General features: G+C 33.8%; 1 protein-coding gene across 2 annotated transcripts in view; it reads left to right on the forward strand.

Annotated features, from left to right (window-relative positions):
* Window positions 1–24,731, forward strand: part of MSR1 (macrophage scavenger receptor 1) — a 65,275-nt gene that overhangs the window by 25,606 nt on the left and 14,938 nt on the right. The window contains exons 6-9 of one of the 2 annotated variants that reach the window (XM_006916427.1): window positions 2,581–2,661; window positions 7,885–7,974; window positions 11,759–11,812; window positions 14,085–14,333. In XM_006916427.1, coding sequence (XP_006916489.1) covers window positions 2,581–2,661; window positions 7,885–7,974; window positions 11,759–11,812; window positions 14,085–14,104 — 245 coding nt within the window. In that variant the 3' untranslated portion in view covers window positions 14,105–14,333. Of the gene's footprint in view, window positions 1–2,580; window positions 2,662–7,884; window positions 7,975–11,758; window positions 11,813–14,084; window positions 14,334–24,731 lie in introns of those variants that run through there. The other variant, XM_006916426.1, reaches the window with a different exon arrangement.

Consider the following 24,731-nt stretch of genomic DNA (forward strand, 5'->3'; position numbering starts at 1 on the left):
ACACACATATATATAAAATCGAGTTCTATGCTAGAAGCTAAGAGAAGAGTGGTTTATGATCTGTGTACTTCTACCCCCTCAAAATATCTAAAAGATACTGAAAACATTTATTGAGATACTTCCCACATTTTGTTCTAGGTAGTAGAAGAGTTATAACAATGGATAAAAATGAAACTATATGTAATAGCTGAGATTAATGTTACATGAAGAATAAAATAACAATAAAAATGTAGCACTCAATACGCCTAGTTAGAATTCTTTAAGGAAAACATTTACCTCATTTTCTTACTCTGGGATTCAGATGCCTGGTATCAGTAATTTTGTATAAAAATACACAGAGGAGGATTTTTAACTCTGAATGTTATGAAATAACAGATGCATTTGTTATGATTGAACTAATACACCAATATTAGAACTATATACAATTACTATACACAGTAACATGCAAAATAATTGAAAGGATAATAATTATGAAAGAGTTTTGTTGCTTACTTACTAAAGAAACTGTAAACTCTTGATCTCAGATGTTAAGAGCATAGATCTAATCTGTGTGTCCCTTGTTTCTTGTCTCACGTTCTAGTTTTTCCTGGAATGTCTGTGTCTTGCTTTAGAACCCTAATTACTAAATCAAAGTCTTTGCTTGTCCACTTTTTTTAAAAAACACCATCTTTGGTGAATTTGCTTCCTTTCAATACACTCAGCAAAATTTAGGCTTCAAACTGAGTCTTTCTGTCCTGCTTCTCCCCTCCATCAAAACTGTGTGGAGATTGAACGGCTGCTATGTTCATGATTGTGGAAGAACTGCCTTCATTGGGAAGAACTACATTCTACATGGAACAGGAGATGCATACAGATTCCTACCGATATAGACCCATGACGTTTCTTGTACAATGCCTAAATATGTGTCTCCAACATTAAGTTGTAGAGAATTTGCTAGTTAATTACTTAATAATGCCCAGTAGTCTGTAGTTTGCATCATGGTTATATGAAAAAATATGCAACAACACACACATGCAAAAAAAAAAAGGGGGGGGGAGGGAACTAAATGTTAATGGCTATTCTCTTTTGATGATAGAATTATAAACTATATTTTTTCTCATATCTTTTCTAGGCTTTTATGTGTTCTATAATAAGTACAGTTGCTTTTGTAAAGACAATGCAATAAAACATTACTGTTTAATATCATGTACGAAGAGAAAGGGACAATGTACTATTGAGAAGAACAATAATATCTTAAAAACTAAGTAACCAGGAAAGGAAGGTTCTAAAACCTGACTTGGACCTTAAAAATGAAATAGATCAGAAAAAAATGAGAGAAGCAGGGACAAAGACTTCAAAATAGACAAAGAAAGTGGACAGAATTTACTTAGGAGATAATCTTTATTTATGTGTTCCCTCTTAGAATTTTTCTGATGTTACATCTACCCATATGATTAAAATATATCAACAAGTACTCTCTAATCAGTGATGCTAAATATAGTTGTGTGTTGTCCTTGGGCTATGTATGTGGCTGAACCACAGCAATTGAAAATGCCTCTTTTAAAATATTGGTATTTGATTGTTCTGTGATGCATCCAGGATTGTTTCTTCCTTTTGGAGGTGAAAAGAAAATTGCTCAGTGTATTGCTTTAAATGAAGAGAATAATACTTGCCCTGTGCACTCTGTATAGAAGAGGGAATACTAGTAGGATTACCTTTAATTTCTAAAGAAATGCTCAGTACCATCATTCTAAAGTGAACACCACATATCTGTTTTTCTCAGCACAGAAAATTCAAATAACTAACAGTGTTGATCCAACTTAGAATTCAAGGGCACCTAAGAAATTGTGAGACCACGTAGTCAAAATTTTTTCTGCAACTCCTCCAACTTATTTTATAATATCTATATCTATCTAGGGATTCTACTTAATATTTTACTTGAAAAAGTATTCCTTTATTCATTTTTACCTGCATGTCTTTCTCTACATCTGTCCCATTTATCCAGAGTTCTCTTTCTTTTCATTCTACCCAACCTTTAAACTACCCTTCAAATCCCACTCCCTCAATAAAGTCTTTTCAGTTATGGCTACTCATGCTGATCTGCATCTCTCTAACAAATATCTGAGTTTGTCACTATCAACCATATGGCTTTTGGCTGTCTACTGTGTGTAGTTTTGTTTCCCTTTACAGTATCACACATGGCCTCTGAGTTCTTACTTATACATTTTCCATACAGCATCTAACTCAATATAGTGAAATCTGTCTAGTTAATGTTCACAATACTAATGTGGGTTTGTGCCATCTTTGACACAGTGTCTCTTCCCTGCCCTCAGATTCTGAAAACCTAGGAAAGTGCTAGGCACACATAAATATTTATACATAATTAGGTTGTTTAATTTAGAGCTATCTTATCCTTATCAGTATAGGTCATTATATTACTCAATAACAAGATATGTGTCTATTCAGAAAAGTCAGTCTTATTCATTGTTATTTTGTAACAAAAGACTTTGGATTTACTTATATAACTGTTTTAACAAATGACAACTCCATTTTACCAAAGCTTTAAGAATATGATCAGTAATTGTAATTTATTTTTTAAAGGTCCCCCTGGACCCCCAGGTGAAAAAGGAGATAGAGGTCTCACTGGAGAAGATGGTCCACGAGGCTTTCCAGGTCCAATCGGTATGGTAATAGGCACTATTTAATCACATACTACAAGGCTAGGTAATACACATGCATGTATGTGTGAGGAAAGAGCTATTTGATAATGTTCTGTGTGTGTGTGTGTGTGTTTGTGTGTATGTGTGTGTTTTGAGGGGGAGATTACCTGTTCCAGCAGCCTAATCAATATAATGTACTGAATGGTAAGCACTGACTCTTGGTTTCTGAAGAAAGAGAAATGCTTAATCCAGAGCAACAATGTAGGGGGCGCTATCTATATCATGGACTGACTGCAAACAGTATGTGGAAGACCCAGCTTTAGGTCACTTGGAAGAGAATATAAAAATCATCTTCACGTTGAAAATATTTGCAAGTTATCTGGTTTTTAAGATACAAAAAAAAAAAAAAAAAAAACCAACCACCAATATGAGTCAAAGGGAAATTGGATTACATACCTTATATAGTCCTTACTTAACTGGAATATATCTGCCTAAACCTAAGAAATATGAATGTAAAGATTGACTAGAATGCAGTTGACTTTTACCTTTGCTGTCAGCCATTCTATGTATTTTGCTTAGAGCAAATTGTTTCAAATTATATTCCTCTATATTGTAATCTTGAAAGCAATATTTTAAAATAAGATAATAGAAGGCAGAAAAGAAGAAAGAGCATGAAATTTCTTTGCTCTCAAGAAAATTAAAAAGGCAATAAAAAAAAGACAATGATCGTCATGTTATTCTTAGCTAGAAATCAAATACTTCTCATGCTTTTTGAAAGCGGGGTGTATATTGCATGGTCTAATTATAACTAGAATGGTTTGTGCTGACAAAAAAAATGTGTAAATACCATGAACTTCATCTTATTTTTCTGTCTTTTGATTATATAAAATGTTCTTTCTGATTAATGTATTGGCTAGCCCAGGTTACATCAAAAAAACAATTTTTAAAAATGAAAAGTGTGAATTTTATACCAGCTATCCTTGACATCATTGTACTTAAAAGCCAATATATAAAGTTTACATTATTTTTTTAAAGTTATTTTAAATAAACATATACCTATTTTGTATATATCTGGTGGGTTGTTTTTGTGCCTTTGAAAGTACTGCCAGTTAAGATTCTTTATTCATGAAAGTCTTTTTCTACTGACTAGCATTTGGCAGATCTTAATAATAGTGTGTTAACATCATAAGCAAGTGAAGTAACCAGTATTATACCAGCTGCCAGAGTTGCTATTGTCAATGGTCTGTCAGCTCCTCTATTACAAACTACAATTGTCTAAGCTTTATAATGCAGCCACAGCAATTCAGACTGGGCCACAACTTGCCATACAAAGCTTCGTCTTGGGAGAATCTTTTGCAGCTATTTCTGAACTATGGATGTATGAAATAGAAAGAGGGATTTAAAAGTTTTAGCTTTTGTTGATACCATAAACAGATGCCGTTGCAAAGCTGCCTTGAGTCTTGTATTGAGGGTTTTGCCTGTTGCTGTTAGTACTGCTCATGACACAACTAGGCATTATCCAGGCCTTTGTAACAGAGAGGTGATAAATCGACTCTAGATTATGAAGTTGCCATTTTTTGGTGTACTGCAGAAAAAAGTATTCAAGTTATCAGACATCTCTCCTCATGGATTCTTCCCTACTTAATTGCTGCATTCTGTTTTGTTCTCTGCCAGATTGCCTAACTGCCCCGTATTAGATACTAAAATCAGGAGGTTAAGAGTATATGATAGACCAACGTGAAAATTCCACTTCCCGAATCGAACAAGTTTATTAAAGCCCTACCTATACGTCCAAGCGAACCCACCAAACTCAGCCTGACAAAGTCAAAGTCACCTAGACTCACAACCATGATATGAAAATCTGAGAAACTTAAGTGATTATGCTAGTGGTCTTAAGTAACCAATACTATTACAATTCTTACTCATGTACTGGGTGAATATTATGAATATTATGTTAAAATATGCTTGACCGCAAAACAATATAACAGAAATTTATTTCAGAGTGTCATTTCCTTGGAAGTACACCAGGCGGAATGAACTATTATCTTTTACTTGAAAGAATGTTTATTCTATTTTTTTAAGTTAGTTAATTAATTAATTAATTAAATTTATTTTTAACATGATGATATTGGTTAACGAAATCCAGTAAGTTGCAGGTGTACAATTCAACAGTAAGGTATATATATATATTGTATTGTGTGTTCACTGCCCATAGTTAGATTTCTTTCTGTCACAACATATTTGACCCTTTGAGGACTTTCCCTGTGCCTAGTGCTCTACCACAAACTCTGGATCCTGTGCACAGAAATATAGAGTTTCTGTCTTCACAGAACTTACAGTATGATAAGTAATTATACAAGGATGATGAATGTCATGATCAGAAATTCTTGATCTCATCTGAGATACTTTGGGGCCACTTTTAGGGTTATTCCACCATGATAGCAATGCTTTAAAGAAAGAATACCTCCTTAGTTCCTAAAGAAATTGTCTTGCCATTTAATGTGCAGTTTCTGCCCATTGGGATCACAAGGTAGCCTGACCTGTAGGCACAGGAGGAACTACCTTCATAAGATGCCTTGAGAGAGAACCAAAGACTCCTCTGGTTACAAAATTTTCATCATCAACCAGTGCTGTTTACTTTTCATATATAGCCTGAATTTTCCACCATATGAATCATGCCTCTGGAGGAGACATAAAGTCCATTCTAACTGTGGATATTGGAAGACAGGAATCATATTTTATTAGTCTTTATATCCATGCGTGTCTTTATCCCACCCCACCCCTACTCCCAGTCTGACCTAGAAAGGCTTCTCTCCCCAGGCTTTATGAAGGATAGCACTTGTTAAAATATACATTCGAGTAAGGAATATTGTACCAATGAATCCAAAAATGTCACTGCTGATTATGTACATGCCATTAAGCAAAACTAAATTTAGCGGCCTTCACAAAAGAGTGGCAAAAATAATGATTATATTACTCTGAAGAAGGAAAAGGAGGAGGAGGGCTAACACAAAGCATTTATCACATGGCAGTCACTTTTTCTAAGTGTTTTAACATTTATTAGCTCTTTTAATCATCACATCGAACTTTTGATATAGGGACAAATCATATACCATTTTGCAGATGCACAGAAAGTTTAAATGACAATCAGCAGCTGGTATGTGGCAGAACCAGTATTTGAATCCAAATGGACATAATTGTGTAAAATGTACTTGTGTTGCCTGTGGATTAAAAGCAGGTGCCACACCCTTCCTCCTTGCCATAGATTACTGCAGAAAATTAGCTAGTTCACTTGAATGGCTGAATCTGGTCTCTTGGAATAAAATTCAATAGTCGTGCTTATATTTAGGGGTCACATTTTCAAACATTATTAAACAAACAAGTCTACAGGCTATATGGTCTGCTTAAACATCTTCCATAATGGAGGTCAAATAATCAAGTAATTTCTATGAAGTTATCATATGTGCTGTATTTATGAATTCATTCGTTCACCTATTGAAAATGTAATATAATCCCTGGTTGAACAGATGTATTCCGAGTGTCACTATAATTTACTCAGTGAACCATCACTGAAGATGCTCTTTCTAATCTCCCAAGGCATTCTCTATTCATTTCTTTGTTTTTCTAAAATTTTAATCTCTAAAATTCTCTTCTTTATTTATTTGTTAACGTTCTTACCATCTGTCTCCACACCGAAAGATCTGTTTCGATAAGAATCTTTGTAACTCCAGGAATGTGCAGGAACAATATGTGTGCTCAGTATAATTTTTTTGAATTAATGCAGAAATTGGTAAAAATGGGAGTCACCAGTGAGTGGCACTCTATAAAATGTTCTAAGATAAAGAAATAAGAATTTAGCATCGATATTTTTATTTGTAATTATGAGTGACAGATCTTAATAATTGCAGGTGCAAAGGTATGACTACCTTGATTGGATAATGAAGGAAGGTATAAATATTAACCTATCGGCCTCTTTGAGAACTGATGTTAAGCCTTTTTAGGCTGTGTGCCAATATATAATACAAAATGTGTGTGTATGTATACAATATATCAATATATATACAAGGTAATATACATTGAATAATTAAATTAAATGCAGGTGCTCTGACTTTACCAATATTTCTAAATATAACATCATTTTATTGCTTTGGCTATCTGCTTAATTTCTGTTGGAATCAAAGTTTTACACTAGGTCGAATAATATTTCTTAACCATTTAGAATAATATATTTCTTAAACTAAATATTTCTTACAGAATAGCTAGCCGAAATTTAGGAGTCTACATGAATGAACCTCAAGAAAATATTTTTTAAATAAATTAAATATATATAAGCCCTGCCTCTTGGAACTTGTAAACTAATGGCAATATATTAAAAGATTGAATTTGGCAAAAGATGTATAATCAGTTTTTAATAATGTGCTTCCCAAGGAGCCAACTGAAAATTAGCTTAAATAGGATCTTGTGAACTGATAATGACACTTAAAATGAGATTTTTACAATAATTAATCTCAAACTGCTGGATTCCAGAATGAAATATTTTATTCCACTAAAAAATAACTTTCGCTTTTTTAGGCAGTTTTCAGTCACCACAGTGATTTAGGGTAAAAAAAAGAAAAAGAAAAAAAAAGAAAAAAAAAGTTTTTATTTCAGCATGTAAAACCCTGGTTTTGTATATGTATATAATATATGATTCATTTATGGATATATTTATATATTATACACACACATACTCTATGCACACACCCCACACGTATACATGTAGTAATGTTATTGTTTGGAATTACAGTGGAATATGTAAGAACAAGTCCATGAGAGATAATGTATTCCAGAACTAGGATCCCAATTATTAAAATAAATGCTTTTTGATACTTCTTATTGCTTGAGCTGTGCTTTTCCTGGGACAATTTAATTTTTAGCTTATACATTTCAAAGTTATTTCAGCTACAGCAAAATCCAGCCATTTGAAGATTTCTGATTAGATGATATAACTGTTCTGTTTAAAATGCCAAGATTTTTTTTAATATGTTTTTATTTGTAATAACAATATTATTTATTGGAAATCTACAATACTCATGTTTTTACTTACTGTTTATCAATGGCACACATGAAATTTTAGGAAAGATGTTATTCTTTCATTTGGAAATTCACTTATTTTATATTCATTAATGAAACTAGATTGTTTCATTATACTCTCAAGTCTGTATGAGAAATGAATTATCACTGGTTTTCCTCCTTAACCATGCAGGTCCTCCAGGTCTTAAAGGTGATCGGGGATCGATTGGCTTTCCTGGAAGTCGAGGATTGTCAGGACCACCAGGGAAGACTGGGAGGCCAGGTATTTTCTTTATAGAATATGTAAAATAAATACCAGATCATATTTTTTTCTCAGCTTCTTAGGTAACAAAAACAATGGTCATCATAGTATGAATAGTAGCACTCACATGCAGTTTATTTTCTGGTCTGAAACATTTGAAACATAAAAATTATTATCCAATTTTTATGCCCCAAAGGGAAATAGTTAAAAAAAGAAAAAAAAAGAGGATTTATAAACTTTGCACAACCATAAATCACTATGAAGAATGGTCTCTATCTTAGAACAAAGAGAATGGAAAGATTGGCAAAGAAAAACAAATAAGCAAAATATAAATTAAACCTTCAAACCCTGTTAAGTTACAATTAGAGAAATACAGATGGGCCTGAAATCCTATCTTATGCAAGATAAACTGCCTGCTATTATATATTAATACTTAATAATCAACATTATTCAGACCCTTTAAAGTTTACGTATGTGAAGACATTATTTCCATTCCTTTTGCCAGTAGCCCAAGACTACATTGTGAACTTTGCACAGAAATTTTAGAATTGCGCATGTTTATTTTTTCCTAATTTCAAAGTAAATTATGACCAAGAGAATAGGATCTTTAACATTGAGATTTTCTTTTTCTTTGTTTTAAACATTTTGTTTTGTTAAATAGTTTTAGGTTTATAGAAAAATTGCAGAGAAAATACAGAGTTCTCATATATACCACCTACCCACATACAGTTACCCCCTATTATTAACATCTTGCATTGGTGGGGTATATATGTTACAGTTTATGGACCAATAACAATGCATTATTATTAACTAAAATCCAGTCTACATTAGGGTTCACTCTTGGTGTTGCACATTCTATGGGTTCTGACAAATGTACAATGACATGTATCCACCATTAGAGTATCATACAGAATAGTTTCACTGCCCTAAACATCCTGCATGGTTCTGGTTTGTTCCATTTACTCATCATCATCCCTTGTCAACAACTGAGCTTTTTGCTGTCTCCAGAGTTTTGCCTTTTCTAGAATGTCATATAATTGGAGTCATACTATATGTAATCTTTTCAACCGGCTTATTTCACTTATCAATTTAGGTGAATGTGTATAAGATTCTGCATGCTTTTTTGTGACCTGATAGCTCATTTACTTATTTATTTTTTAATGTTTGGTATATCCTAGTATATACATGTACCACAGTTTATTTATCCATTTACCTATTAAAGTCCTTTATAATAGGTCACTTCCAAGTTTTGGCAATCGTAAATAAAGCTGCTTTAAGCTTTCATGTGCACATTTTTGTGTGTACATGAGTTTACCTAGAAGTGTGATCAATGCATTGCATGGTAAACCTGCATTTAGTTTTGTAAGAAACTGTCAAACCATCTTCCAAAGTGGCCATACCATTTGACATTCCCACCAGAAATGAATGAGAATTCCTATTGCTCCACATCCTCACCAGCATCTGGTATTGTCAATGTTTTGGATTTAGCAATTCTAATAGGTATGTTGAGGTGTTTTTGATAGTATCAGTGCTTATGTACTGTGTCAATGGCAATTAGGCTTGGAGAAATATTAGCTAAACACAAATAAGCAACCCATACTCAGTCTCCACCAGAAACCCAATTACCTGAACTGAATGATGTGTTTATGTACTAACAATCTCTAAAACTGTCTAGCTTTAATCAGGCATTTTTTGGCAACATGGGAAGAAGTGTTTGTCTATTAATTTGTTTGAAATGATCTGCATTATCTAGGAATTGCTGAATTTCCTCTATGAGCAATTCATATTCGATAGATAAATACATTTAAAAACCTTGAACTTAACAAAATTACAAAAGCTACTTATAGATTCTAAGATAATTCAAAATAATTCTGTGAATGAGAAAACATTTTATCTGTATTCTAAGTTTTAAATAGTGTATTAGTCTACTATCTATCTCCAATAGCTAGTCATTTACTGAACCTGGCAAAATCATGGTAAGATTTCATTTTGGGATCTTTCTGGTACAGTCTATTTGTAACTTCCTATTTACATTAAATCATAAAGATTAACTTTATAAATGAACATCACTATGAACTATAAGTAAATCAGAGTTACTAATTTGTCTTTCTAGAAAGTCTACACAAAAAGGGGAAAAATGGCAGAAATTTTAGGAACGTTAAGAAGGTCTTCCTCACAAGTCTGTTTTGCAAAACTTTTTTCCTTAAGTGGTCAGAGAAGTTGGGAATAAACCCAGAAGAGACATGTAACTGTAGCACAACTTATCTGATTTAGTGAGAAATAATTTATCTTATTTACTGAGTGCCTATGTTGTCTCATATACTGTGCTTGGAAGTAGGAATACAAGACAAGCTAGTTTCCCACTCTTGAGAAGTTTACTTCCAGAAATTTTCTCACAATGACCTCTCTAGTAAGGTTTAATCAAACAGATGACTTTATAAATATTTTGTGAAGTATCTGATCTTAGGTTGTTCATTTTGGGGGATTAAACATTTGTCAAAGTAGTTTGACCTTAAATTTCATGGCAGCACATAAATTATTTCATACCTAATGTTTTCCTTGCCCTATTGGAAAATACAGGGATAGCATAGTACACCTTTGTACTTTATAGAGATAGCATAGTACATATTTGAATCCTATACCTAAAGTCTACCTCTTCACTCCGTTCACCTGTGTCTCAGTTTTCTTATCTACAAAAGAAAGGCCAATAAGAGGATCCACATTTTAGAATTTCTGTAAAAATCAAATGGATCAATAGGTATCTTAAAGTGTTTCATACAATTTCTGTCACTAAGCAAGCTGTATATACATATCAGTTGTTAGTTATAGCTTATACAAGTTTTAATTTTTCTACTCTCAAACTCCTGGAGTTCAATAAATACTCAATTAGCCAAAGTACTTGAGAGAGCATTCATTCATTCATTCACCTAGTCAATAAAATTTCATGAGGGTTCACTCTGTGTTGGAGGTAAATATAGCATAGCCACTGCCCTCAAGGATGAGGTGACTGAAAAATGCAGAAACAATTAGATATAATGCAATGCGGTAAGTAATAAACATTTAGGAAGCAGGACAAAAACGCTATGAGAGTAGGGAGTGATTAATTCCGAACAGTAAGGCGTGTTACAGAGGAAGTAGTGTTAGCACTGGCCTAAAAGATACATAGAATTTCTTTATGTCTATGGTTCTCAAACTTTAGCTGGCATCAGAATCACCTGGAGGGTCTGTTAAAACAGCTTACTGGGCTCTACCGTTGGAGTTTCTGAGTCAATAGGTCAGGGACTGCACTCCCAGAAATTCATTCACAGCCCATCTGTGGGACACACTAATCTCAGGAAATGAAAAATAAAATAGATAAAGTGTAATGGGAATAAAAAGACAAGGCTTAGATTGAGGTGGAAGACATCAGGCTTCCTGGAGGAGGAAGAAAGTCACAGTCAAAGGAAAACAAAAAGAAAAAGATGAAAACGCCCAAACCAAGTTGCTTATACCTCAGTTTTGCCTGCTTTAGGAAAGTGAGACATTTAATGCTTTTGTACGTAATTTGAGATAATGTGTGCAAAGGACCTACCCAGAACAGAGTCAGGTTTGTAATAGGCCTTCTAAAATGATATAACAGTGATGTTTAATATAATAATAATTATTATGATCACCATCAACATTATAATTACATTTAAATTTCTATAGGTTGTTATAAATTGATATTCTAGATTACCTTGTGATATTCTGTTTCCATTAAAAGCAAGCATTGTGAATTGTCCTAATTATAAAAATGTTATTTTTTTATCTTTTTTTTTTTTTCAAGGAAATTCTGGACAAAAAGGACAGAAGGGGGAAAAAGGGAGTGGAAACATGCTAAGTAAGTTTATAGTTTCTTGTTTTTTTGTGTGCACTTTTGTAATAAACAAGCTTTGCTAGTAGTGGTCTGGGCTTGAAGCAAATGATGAAAAAGAACTTCAGCATTGAGCCATAGAGATTCTGTGGAAGTCAGTCACAGTTTTCTACAAAATGTATTAATTGGAGTAAAGTAAATAGATTATATTATACAACTCTTTGAATCTCATTACCTATTTGTATTTTGTTTTTAGGATGAGCACAATTTTCTAAAAATTCCACGTAGAAAATTGTTCAGTTTTCAAGCCAAAATGTCTATCTGCTGAAGAAAAATTGAGCTTATAAATAGAAACTATTGCAGCCTCCTTACCTACTAACTGAGCTAACTGAAATGTTACTTATAGGAATGTGGACAATCTAAGAACCCTGATGGACTAATTCTCAGATGGCTGTTGTTTTTTTTTTTTTAATTCATTTTGTTTTGTTTTTGCTAAGTACTTGAAATGCAGTGTTCTATAACCGAGACCTAAACTGCAACAGAATAGATTTCACGAACAAGATTTCTGTTTATGGAATGCATGTCATATTGTAATGTAGAGAATGTGTAAATTGGACCTTAAAAACTAAATATTAGATGAGATATCTTTAATTCATCATAACATAAGGTAATTGTGTCTAGGCCAAGTCCACAGAGATATAATGAAAAGATCATGAAAAGGAATGAGGAATCTATACTTGACTTAGAAATCAAGAGTTCCTTCCCTATATTCCCAGTAGTAGCTACATGCGATTTGTATGTGTGTCTTTGGGAATAGCTGATATTGCACACAAGAATCGTAATCTTTACCCACTACAGGTCTGTTTTAGACAGGTTATGGCAAATTCTTTAATATACCAAAAATCTAGCAGTTTTCAGTTGTAATTATTGTTTAAAAAATATAGTACCAATTTCTCCGCCTTAGCAAAAATAATTATTTTGACCTAATACTGTGTATAGATACTACCTTTAGACAATTTAGGGTCACTATTGTGAATGCCAGCCATTAAAATATGGTTTCTGTATGAAAGTGTGATGCTTTCCACAATCATTGCATTGTTGATCTGCGTTTGCCCTTAAATTGAGCAACAATGAGTACTCTGTATCTCCCCAAAGTGCTTTAGTGTTAGTTAACGATTATTAGTGTTTTCATTATTATATTAAGATAATAGAAACATTAGCACATCTTTTCTCCTTTGTGTCCATTTATTCTTTAAATATTCACTTTTGTCTGCTATATACTTTTTTCCACTTCTTCTCCCAGCTCCCTATCACTCCATTTATTTTCAGTTGAGCACCTAGTGTAACTCTACCTTCCCTATCCTCATGTTTTTCTCTATCTTTATCTCTACCTTTATCTTTATCTTCAGTTCTTCTTTATCTCCTTTTCTCCTTTCCTGAGCTACTTAACTTTGACTCTGGTTAATCTTGGCAAATAAGGGACTCCTTTATTTTGTAGTCTATAAACTGAACACCCACACTGTCTTCTGTTGCCTGAGGTTATCAAATGCTTTGAACATATTTTCAGATATGTTCAGAAATGTTTTCAGTTACAGGTTTTTTTTTTTTTTTTTTTGGCTGTTTGAAGATTATATGTATTCTTTCTTTGAGAAAGTATTAAGAGAGATATTTCTGTGTGTAAGTATAATAGTCTCCAGATACCCTTCATGCACCCGATGAGAGTAAATAAGTCTCTGATGTTTCAAAAAGAGAGAAAGAATCATATACACAAACATCTACACAGTATGGTTGCTTTTTCCTTATTTAAGTAAATATGCCCATGTGAGTACATATGGCTCTTTTTTTCTCTCAATGGGTACACATTATTCCATTATATAGCTATACTATAATTACCATAATATATCATTCAACCCACTAGTCATGAACACTTGATGATTTTTGTTTGTTTTGATTTGGCTTTAATAAACAATGTGACATTCAGCATTCTCATACATGATCTTATGGAAATATTTTTTAATAGAGAATTTTCTAGTAGTAGAATCGATAGTTCAAAAATGAAATGCATTTTACAATGTGATGGAGTCTTACTTCCAAAATGGCTCCAAAAAGATTGGAGCCATTTTGGAAGTAAGTACCAATTTATTCTCTATGAAAGTGACTGATTCTCCACATCTTAAATTAATTCTGATACATAAAAATTTATATTGAATTATTTTAATATACATTCTTTCATATTTTTCAGACATGATTTAAATATAATAAAAATAATGATTGATTTCTTCTTTTATATATGTGTCAGGACCAAGTACCGCTCCCTGATCATATTAGGGCAGGGCCCTTTTAAGATCAGGTGAGTTGGGCAGGACACCTTCTGCTACCATCTCATTGAAACGCCCTTCACCTCTGGACAAGTCATCAACACAACTAACTCCAAGATCTTGTGGCTTCTCCTAACAACCTTGCTTCCCGTATAGGGCCCAGCTTTCTAATGACTTCCTCTTCTGGTCTCGGGTACCGTTTTGGCTTCTGCTCTCATGCTAATACCTTTCCCCACTCTAGTACCCCACCATCGTTATCAACCCCTAGCACCCCTAATCAGGACACTTCCCATTGTGCTGACTGGCATGCTGCTCCAACCAATCCTCAGAGCCAGGCCATGAGCCCTCTGCCACCTACTCATCTAGTATCTTGTTGAACCAATTTAACCCAATGGGTTCTAGGAGAAATCTCATGGATATTGACTATATGTGAATTGTTTACATTCAAAAACACTATTCTCAACCAGTGATAGAGATAATATAAAAGGAAATCCATTCATTTATCCACTCATTCACTCATTCATTTAGTACATGTTCATTGCTCGTCTTGTATCTCCTGGAGCTGGACTTAACAGCTAATAATATGGGTATTGTGACTGAACTTAGAGAGCTAGTTGTTCCTAAAAGATATAGACATGTAAACAGGAAATTATACAATACAGCAGAGCTATATTGCGGGAAGAATAGAGTTCTATGGCTATTTAGAAGAGATTGAGATTAAGATTTTTAAATTCCTTATCATATTAAAAAGCTAAATTGATTTTGATTTGCTTAGTTTACTTTCTTGTGTCCTTATTCTCCAAATAACAGCATTTTTTTAAGTTTTAGAGTGAGGTAAAGTGGAGCTTGGACAATTCATTCGACAAAACAAAACTTGTTTTCTTAAATTATCTGGCCATTGCAAGCAAGAGTTTTTGATCATGAAAAAATAGTGCTCATAATTTTTTATTCTAAAAAGCTCTTTGTATTTTGTGCTTTAAATATTCAGTATAGATCTTGTAGGAAAAGAAATATTTCAGTGGAACTGGAGATATTTTGTGTAGGTGAAGAGCTGAAAATGAGAAAGGAGAAAAGACAAGAAAAAGCAGATCAAAAACAAAACAAAACAAAAGGAACAGGAAATATGTGGGATTCCATATTATTTTTTAGTATCTCTATTATTAGATCACATTTTCACAATTCTTTTTTCCTTCAAGGTTTGACACATAGACCCCAGCATTCACAGCATTAAGGTTCTAGTAGAATTCTAAGTAGTGTGTTTGTTTGTATCTTACCACTTCCATTCCCTTCCCTGTGAAATGAACATCTTAATACCTACCTCACAGGGATGTTGTGAGGATTACATAAGATATTGTGTATGTGAAGATGCTCTATAACAGTGGTCCCCAACCTTTTTAGCACCAGGGATCAGTGCTCCTATGAAAATCTAATGCCTGATGATCTGAGGCGGAGCTTAGGTGGTGATGCTAGCTGGGGAGTGGCTACAAATACAGATGAAGCTTCACTCAGTAGCCTGCTGCTCACCTTCTGCTGTGCAGCCCGGTTACTAGCAGGCCACAGATTGGTCCATGGCCCAGGGGTTGGGGATCCTTGTTCTATAAAATCATGAAGTGCTTTGAACATGTAAGGTATGGTTCACAGTGGTCTCTCTGATCTGGAACTGCTACTCCTTGTGGGTATAATGCAGACATTTTAAATCTATAATCAGAAGGAGTGAAAGCAAAATAAAAATTGAAGAAGCCAAATAAGTGTCATGGACAAAAGACTGCTGCTAGAGAGTAAGATAACATTTTATATTAGGTAGAGCAATGCAAGTGTGACCAGATCACAAATCAATTAGTCTGAGCCAAACAAAAGAGCATAAGTTATAAATAAAAAGAGCAGCTAAACAGAGTGCATGCCAAAGGCCAGAAACTGTCAACAGAGGTCAGAAAAACATGTCAGGCTAATAAAACAAGAGTCAGGGCTCTGAAAGACAAAGCTTAGACCCAAGACACTGCAGATGAGAAAGCTCTAAGAAGGGCTGAAATAAATTAGAGTTGTCAGTGGTACTCTGGGTCTGTACCTGCATGACACCAAAGTCTCCAGGGAAAAACAGGAGCGTGGAGAGGAATCAGCCAGTTATCAAATGGTCCTAAATATTAGCAAACCGGCAATGTTGATTAGCCGGTTAATGCAAACGTCTGGAGATTAATTGGATCTCTTTGTCCATGGTTTAATTGGATGTGATTTCCTACCCTACTTCGCACCGAGGAACAGGTAGAGCCTGGTGTCCTCTTCACTTGTCAGGACATCTTGGTCCATGTTAGCTGCAGAATGGCCCTGATCTCAGAGATTCTGGGAGACGGTTCCAGGGGATTCAGTTTGCAAGTTATCTGACACCCCAGAATACCAATAGATAAGACTATAACTAGGATGTAAATTTAGAGTATCTTATTTTGAAACTCATACAATTTGTCTTTTATTTGATTTTGACTGAGGATTCAGCTCAATCGTAAGTGAATTCTGGTCTTTCTCAAAGTATTCAATTGATGAAAGTAAAGCCTTCTCTAATTACCAAGTAATTATAATAATGAGCATTTAGATAACATTTGCTGTACACCAGGGGCTTTTGATGCATTATCTCATTTAATCCTCAGAAGAGCTTTTGAGGTAAGTACTATTATCATTCTCATTTTATAGATTAGAAAGTGAAGCGTACATCTAATAAGAGGAAGAGCAGAAACTCAAAGCCAAGTGTATCAATCTCCAAAGTCTCTGTTTGTAACTATGACTTTATTCAACACTCCCACACTGGTTTTATGTATTTTTATATGTAAATACCACGAATAGGTAGTATGGAGGGTATGGAGAGAGAAAGAAGGAAGAGAAAAAATTTTGTCATGAACAATTTGGTTTTCTAGAATAGGCCTAATAATTTGAAGGCCCTAGGGAGATAAAAATTCTTATAATATGACTTCTATTTGGTCAAATTTCAGAAAAGGATTCTCAATTAATTTTTATTGTTTACATTTTCTCCTTCACATGCTGCTGCAGATATTACTTCCAGTCTATCCCCTGAGTATATTACTTAGAAATATAGTCTCCCTGGAATGCTCACAGAGCTTCCATTATCGGTAATGAAAATTACTTATGTGCAGGGGAAGGAGCTACCTGTTACTATTCTACCTTTATTTCAGTAACTGGCTCTATTATAACATTTTTCAATATAATTTGGCTGCTTTGATGAACTTCTTCTTTTGTTGTAACTCTTTTTTAACTCCTCACTGCATTTTCCTCAGTAGTACCAGTTATGATTCAGCACAGCAGAGCAGACTTGAGCAGAGATGGCTCCAAGCAACTTAGATAAGTGCTGCTCATTCTTAAGCTATTTCATGTTTAGAGCTTTATATGTTTCCACAAATTATTGCTAAAAACATGTAGTGTTCCATTAACACAATAGATGTGTTCCTTCATAGTGTGTATAACTCATGTGTCTTATAAATTGAAATAGAGATTTAAATCAGTAATGGATCTAGTGGTCAGCACCTGTCCTGTTTAGTCCCTATCCCAGCTGACTCTCACAGCCTGACTCTCACCAAAGCCATTTAAAAGGAGGAAAAAAAAAATCAATACAGCTCCAGGTCTTCGGCACCAGCAAAATCTGAAATTCATCCGGTTATGTGCCAGAATGCATTTGGAGTAGAGGAGACCCAACACGCCACTTCCCGTTCATCTACAACCTCAGAGGACCAAAAGGCTTTTGTGCCTTTCTTCAGAGAACTGGGTTCTGCTTCCTATTCTGCAGTAAATTTAGCCTTAGACTAACACGAAATCATTTATTTGTTCCAATTAAAGTACAATCCAAGTATAGGTTCACACCTATTCCTTACCCCCCACAACCTGGCTTCTCTAGAAATGTGCAGCCCTACAGTGTGAATCTAAAGACCAAATTTCCTAGAACAACACACTTACAGGCTTGAACGTGAAGTGTCCAAGCAGTGTCTCCCTTTGTGGCTTAACCTGCAGACTCCTGACCCTCTCCTGGGGTACCACAGTTATTCACACTTCCTGTGCCCTGTGAATTCTTACATTGGACTTGATCCACTGCAGAACAAAATACCTGAATCCCAGCAACCTTTCAAATGCCCCCTACCAAAACTATTTAAAGGAATTCTAATGCGAATTCTGTAGCAAAATGAAAAATCACCCTTCTTCCTAATAATGTTTTGTGTAATTCTCAATTTTTATTTCCTAGACGTGCTAAAAGATAATTTTTTTAACTGAATACAAATATCCAATTTCTGTGCACAATATTTTTACAGAAGTCCACATTGCTTACAGCATAATTCATTTGTCCCCTATAAAATGACAATCTGTTCTATTCCAAAATATCTTCTATCCAAAATTCTTTCCTGGTATATTCTCATTCAGTCCAATTATATTATCTGCACCTAGAAACACTAATACTATACCCAGAGAACATGTAACATATTCATTAGAGAAAGTAGTCAAATAAATTATTATTATTATCATATTTTCAATGTGTTCAGATCACAATATAGCAGATATGGTTGCTTAATTTTCATTTATAAGTTGAAGAAAAAGCTTTTATTTTCAAGTTTAAACCCATCAAAGAACTCTGTATCTTATGTCATTTGAAAATAATCAAAAACACAAAACAAAATGGAAAAAAAAAAGACTTAAAAATATGAATTTGGGGTATACAATTCAGTCCATAACAGGGATCTCGTGGGCACTCTTGTGTCTAAATATTTGCAGTACAAGGCTAGTCTGCGAGGGTTTGCCAAAATAGTACATAGACTGGGTGAATTAAATAACAGAAATTTGTTTTTTCACAGTTTCAGAGGCTGGAAGTTCAAGATCACAGTACTGTCAGGACACCAGTACTATTGAATTAGGACTCCACCCTCTGACCTCATTTAACCTTAGTTACCTCCTTAGAGACTCTGTATCTAAATATAGTTGCATGGGGGGTTAGGACTTAAAAATAGGATTCAGTCCATAACAGGGATCTTGTGGGCACTCTTGTGTCTAAATATTCGCAGCACAAGGCTAGAACTGTTACAAAATGCGAATGACCCTCCCTCAGTAGTCTTCGCTTGTCTTTCTGTCAGTTCGTTTTTAAAGAGAGCCTAAATCGTGCCGTAAATAAATTAGAGACATTCTGGTGTTTTTATAGTTATGAGAACAAATTCATTTTTATCTGTTTCTTGCCAAAATTGTGTTTTCACATTTCAGTGATGTTCTTTTACATTTTATGATGTTTCATGAAATAATAAAAATTGCCAGGATAATGCAGTTTAAGCAGACAGTAACCAATGATGATGAGATTAATAACAAACAGAATAACCTAGGAATTCACTTTGAACATTTTTTGTCAAATAGTAGATTCTATATATTTGTAAGAATTTTTTAAAGTAGAAAGCAATAGTAATTAACTCAATCAAGAAACAGAATCTATTGGTTTACATAATTAAGAATTCTAAGAGACAGAATTTGCTTCAGGCATGGCAGGGTCCAGGAGCTCAAATTAAGTCATTTGGACTCAGTCTCTGTCTCTGTCTCTTTTTCTCTTTATATCTGTTACATTCATTGTCAGGTGGGCTCTCACTATGCTTCATTATTTACTCATCTAGCCATGTCTGAGAAAGAATGCCATCTTCATTTATTCAAAGAAAGTCTTGTTGTGTCTGTTCAGATCCTTAGTTTTCTCTTGACTAACAAGCGTAGTGTCTTAAGAATGGGGCACACTCATTGCCCTACCAGATGAGGTAAATACAAAGTGATGGGTTAGACAAGATCACCACTTCTGAATCTCAGAGTAGAGGCTAAAGGGCTCTGAAAAACCACATTGTGTTGTCTAATAATATTCAGTAATACTCTTGCTAATTGTTATTAGACAGCAATGTATTAGGTTAATTCTTCCATAATGTGGAAGTCATAGACCTAGGTAACCACATTATGTTCTAATTTGTCCTAGTAGCTGTTCTGAGGCTATGGAGATCATCAAAATGACCTCTAAGGCTTTTATCATAGAATTAACATACCGATATTCAGATTTCAAGTGTTTAGGTTGTGGTCAGATATATGTAATTTCTAAAAGCTCTCCTTGGAATTCTGAAACACAAAGTAGTTGAGAAATTCTTCTTTAATATATGATACTTTTGTGCTGCCATTATCTATTCTCCAAAATTAGTCCAGAAATCTGAATTTTTAAGAAATAATGTTAATAACAATAATACCTATAATATATAGAGTGACCTTTCTGTGCCAAGTACTCTACAAAGCATTTTGTATATCTCCTTCACTTAATCTTTACTAGGAAACTATCACTGCTATTCCCATGAGGATTTAGACAGATAAGTAACCTGTGTAAAATCACGCAGCCAGTATATATGTGGTGGGTCTCAGTTTGAATCTTGGTTTATCTAATTTTAAATTCTATCACTTAGGTATTACACTATGTTAGGTACAACTTTAACCAGACTTTCCCTCTCAAACCTCTTCAAAGTACATTCATGAAGTAAAGTAATTTTCATAAAATCCTTTGAGGGACCTACAAAAGATGTCATACAAATGAAGAAATTAAAGTGAAAACAGACAAAACAGCATGTTCAGAGTCATAATGGAAGTTGGTAGCACAGCCAAGACTAGGGCCCTGGTCCTCTGATTTCTAGTCTAGAGAAGCATCGTATTTCATGATATAGATTCTGCTTTTTTCTGGTGAATAAGTACTGGGACCCTTCCTTCTGTAATGAAACATTTAGTTAGTACCCCAACCTCACTAAGAACCCACAGGTTGAGATATACCATACTTTACAGGTTTTTTTTCATGCTGTTTTCTTTCTGTGATTACCTATGTAAAATATGCCATCCATATTTTCTTTCTTTTTTTCTAAGAGTATCTACTTTGGCTAAACAAAAATAAAGACTTAAGCTAAGTAAATGGAAATAGTGTTTCCTGGAGCAGGAAAACAGCTTTTTTGCTGGATTTTTGAGGCATCAAATGATCTGTCCCAAAATGTCTCTGGGTGCAGCTGTTAGACACAGATTATGGCCTTTTCTGTCAAGTGCAGAGGTAATGATCATACATACTATTGTCTTCTACCAATTCCAATAAATCAATCTGATAATAGCTTCTAGAGATCTGAACAGTTATGAGCATAAACAAAACATAACACACAATGCCAAGGAGAATGTATATTGCCTTTCAATTTATCTCCCAATCCAATTCGAGATATAAACACTCAGTTATTTTAGAAAATTATTTTCTCTTCATAAAAAGTCAGAAAACATGTATTGAGTTGTCAGCCCTGCCAATAATCAGACAGATTAAATTTTAGTGGGCCAAATTTGGGACAATTTTCTCCACAAGATCCACAGTTCAAATCCCTTACATCTATGATTTTGCAAGTTCCTAGAATAACTTTCAGAATAAAGTATAATTAATAATTCTATCACTACTGTTTATATAATACTCTACAGTTTAAAATACATTTTTTCACCTATTGTCATATTTGAAACTTCAGTCCTAGGAAGTAGGTGTTATGTTTGTTTTATAAATGTGTAAATGAAGACTCAAAGATGTTAGATCACTTAAAAATACCTCAACAGCTTATAAAGAAAAACATAAGGACTTTTAGGAGGTCTGGCTGAGGCTTACATTTTAAGAAATTAGAAAGAATGACAATGTAATTTCTGCTATGATTTGTTTTCTAAATTAGCTTTGTTTAATATCTTAATGACTTGATTATTTTTATACTCTAGGGTTTTAAGTGAGGAGTAAAATTTGAAATACCCTGTGAATAGGGAAATAAAATTTCCCTTTATAAATTTTAAATGTTCTCCTAAATCACTCTAGAAACTAAGCTTCACTTAGAAATGAAATATTTAATAATAACAAGAGTGCTCAGAAATGATCACAAATATCTCAACATGTGGACACTGTCCCTTGAAGAAAACAACATGCTCTTTGAAATGTAGACATTATTATTTAATTGGCAATTTGAAAATCCAGTGGTAGAAGTAGCATTAAAGATCATGACACTCTGAAAATAACTTATACTAAAAACTACACTCTGTTTTTCTTGTCTCACTCGACTTTTCAGTTTTGTTTGTTTTTCCCCACATGAACTTATTCTTAGCCACGTATTCCTGTGGGGATCTATACAACTAGAAAGGTATTCTTTTGAACACCAAGGTCTTCTTTCATCTTTTTTACTACTTTTTCTGGCAAAATTCTGAAGTTCTATCTGATGATTCGATTCAAAAAGTGACAAATACTAAAAACAGTAGCCTTCTGCTACTTTTTAACTTTCGTACATTGAAGCAATTTACTCTTACTCCTAATTAAATTAGATTTACTCAGTATCTTCTGAGTTTAGTAAAGTTTAATCTGAAGCAACAAATTCTCAATCTTTATTTTAGTTATTCAGCAATTGAACTATAGGTGTTCTGTGTAATCACAGTTGACTTTGCTAGCTATTTCCCGTGTAACCAAAATATCTACTACTCAGCTATCCTGCAGTACTCAAATCTTGGCGGCTAGTTTGTTCTTTCTTTTTTTAATTTTTTTTTTTTTATTTTATATTAGTTTCAAGTACACAGTACTTTGGTTAGACATTTATATAGTTTATGATTTTGTTCTTTAAATAAAATTGAACACCGATTTCTAAAGCAATTCTAGTGATTTGTGTCTAAAATAGTTTGATGAAAATATAGAAAAATTATATTCCTCATTCAAATGTCTGCCACCTGCAATAGTGGGTTTGATAGTGTGTCTAAGAATTTGTGTCCACCTAAAATCTCAGAATGTGACCTTATTTGGAAGCAGGGTCTTTGCAGGTGTAATTAAGCTGAGACTTGGTTACACTGGATTCAAGAGGATCCTAAATCTAATGACTGACATCTTTATGAGAGGAAGACATACAGAGATAGTGAAGACCATGTGAAGACAGAGGCAGAAATTGGAGCAATGGAATTACAAGCCAAGAAGCCACCTGAAGCTAGAAAAAGGATTTCTCCTGAGGAAGGATTTCTTCTGAGCCATCAAAGGGAGCATCACTCTGCTGACATCTTGATTTCAGACTTCTGGCCTCCAGAACTGGGAGAGAATAAATTTCTGTTGTTTTAAGCTATACGATTGTGAGCGTTTGTTCACAATCGTATGGCTTAAAACAACAGAAAACTATTATGCCTAGGAAACTAATATGCCTAGACATTTTTGCCTGCTACTTTCTCTCCATGCCATTCATTCCAACAATAAGTACCACATCTCTCCCTTCATTTGAGAAAGTATCCTAGCTCCAGCTCAGGATCTAAGAGAATTTTACTGGTGATGACTTAGGCATAATAGAAATGTGTAAACAGAAGCATTTACAATTTAACGTTGAACCTCAGACTTCACTGCCTTCAAATTCCCCAGCTAGCTTACACACCAAATTTTCTTCACTGGCCATTCTCAATCTCTCCTCTGCCATCAAAATACTTTTACATGCTCCCTCTCCACTGGAGACCTCTCTCTCTAGTTTCTCCTCTTCATTTTCTCTCTTGATTTCCAAAATAATTGTGTCTCTTGACTTCCAGAGTAACAGATTCAAAATATTTATATTATTTTTTTCAGAGAAATTTATTTCTCTACACATCTGATATCTGGGTCATAGCTTTCATAGCTAAATACATCATTAAGGCAGTTACCTTAAATATAAAATAAGCCCCCTGTCTAGAGGAATTTTTCCATTATTGCAAGGACTTCCAGTTCAACCTGCAACTAAATTTTTAAAAAAATTTTGTTACATTTGGAACTCAAATATAATAATTACGATTTAATATATTTAACTCTAAATTCTAATTCCAATAAATAATACAAAAAATGACCATGAGGTAAACAATATGATAATTTAAATAAAATTACACTCCTCAAAAGTCATTTTAATCTCAGTTCTTCTACTCAAGCAGCCATGATGGACACTTGCAAAAAACACCCCAGAGTTCATATCTCCTGACTTCTCTTTTCAGATTAGACTGTTGTCTGTCTAATGGAGGTTAGCAGATTCATAATACCCTTTTTCTAACTTTTAAGGAAAGATGTATATGAAGCACTCTTATAATTTATTTAGGGCTCATGTATGGCCCCATCAACATCTCTGTGAATATGTTGTCTTCTTTAAATTAAATATATTTCAAATACAAAGGAAGGAAGAAAGAACATTTATAACAGATAGCTAAAAAATAGTCATGTACACACCACCTAGATTTTAGAGACATTAAAATTTTATCATACTAACTACAAGTATTTTTTAACATATATAATTTTAACTAATACAGTTGAAGCTCTGTTTATGCCTGCCTCCCTTGCTTTTCCAGGGTAAACCATTATCTTGGAATTTATATGTTTTTTTCTATTCATGTTTGTATACATTTATTACAGATGTATGTATACATAAATAACAGATGTTATTGTTTTTTGTGTTATTTTACATAAATGGCATTATCTCTCATTCTGAGCTTGTTTTTCTTCACAATTTTATGAATTTCAGCTTTGAGTTATAGACCTATTAGAACAGTAAGAACATTAGTGACTATCCAGCCACCACTTATTTTATTAATCTTAGTTTTTAAAATAA

The sequence above is a fragment of the Pteropus alecto genome, unplaced genomic scaffold (genome assembly GCF_000325575.1).
Source record: "Pteropus alecto unplaced genomic scaffold, ASM32557v1 scaffold24, whole genome shotgun sequence".
In the NCBI taxonomy this organism is placed as follows: Eukaryota; Metazoa; Chordata; class Mammalia; order Chiroptera; family Pteropodidae; genus Pteropus; species Pteropus alecto.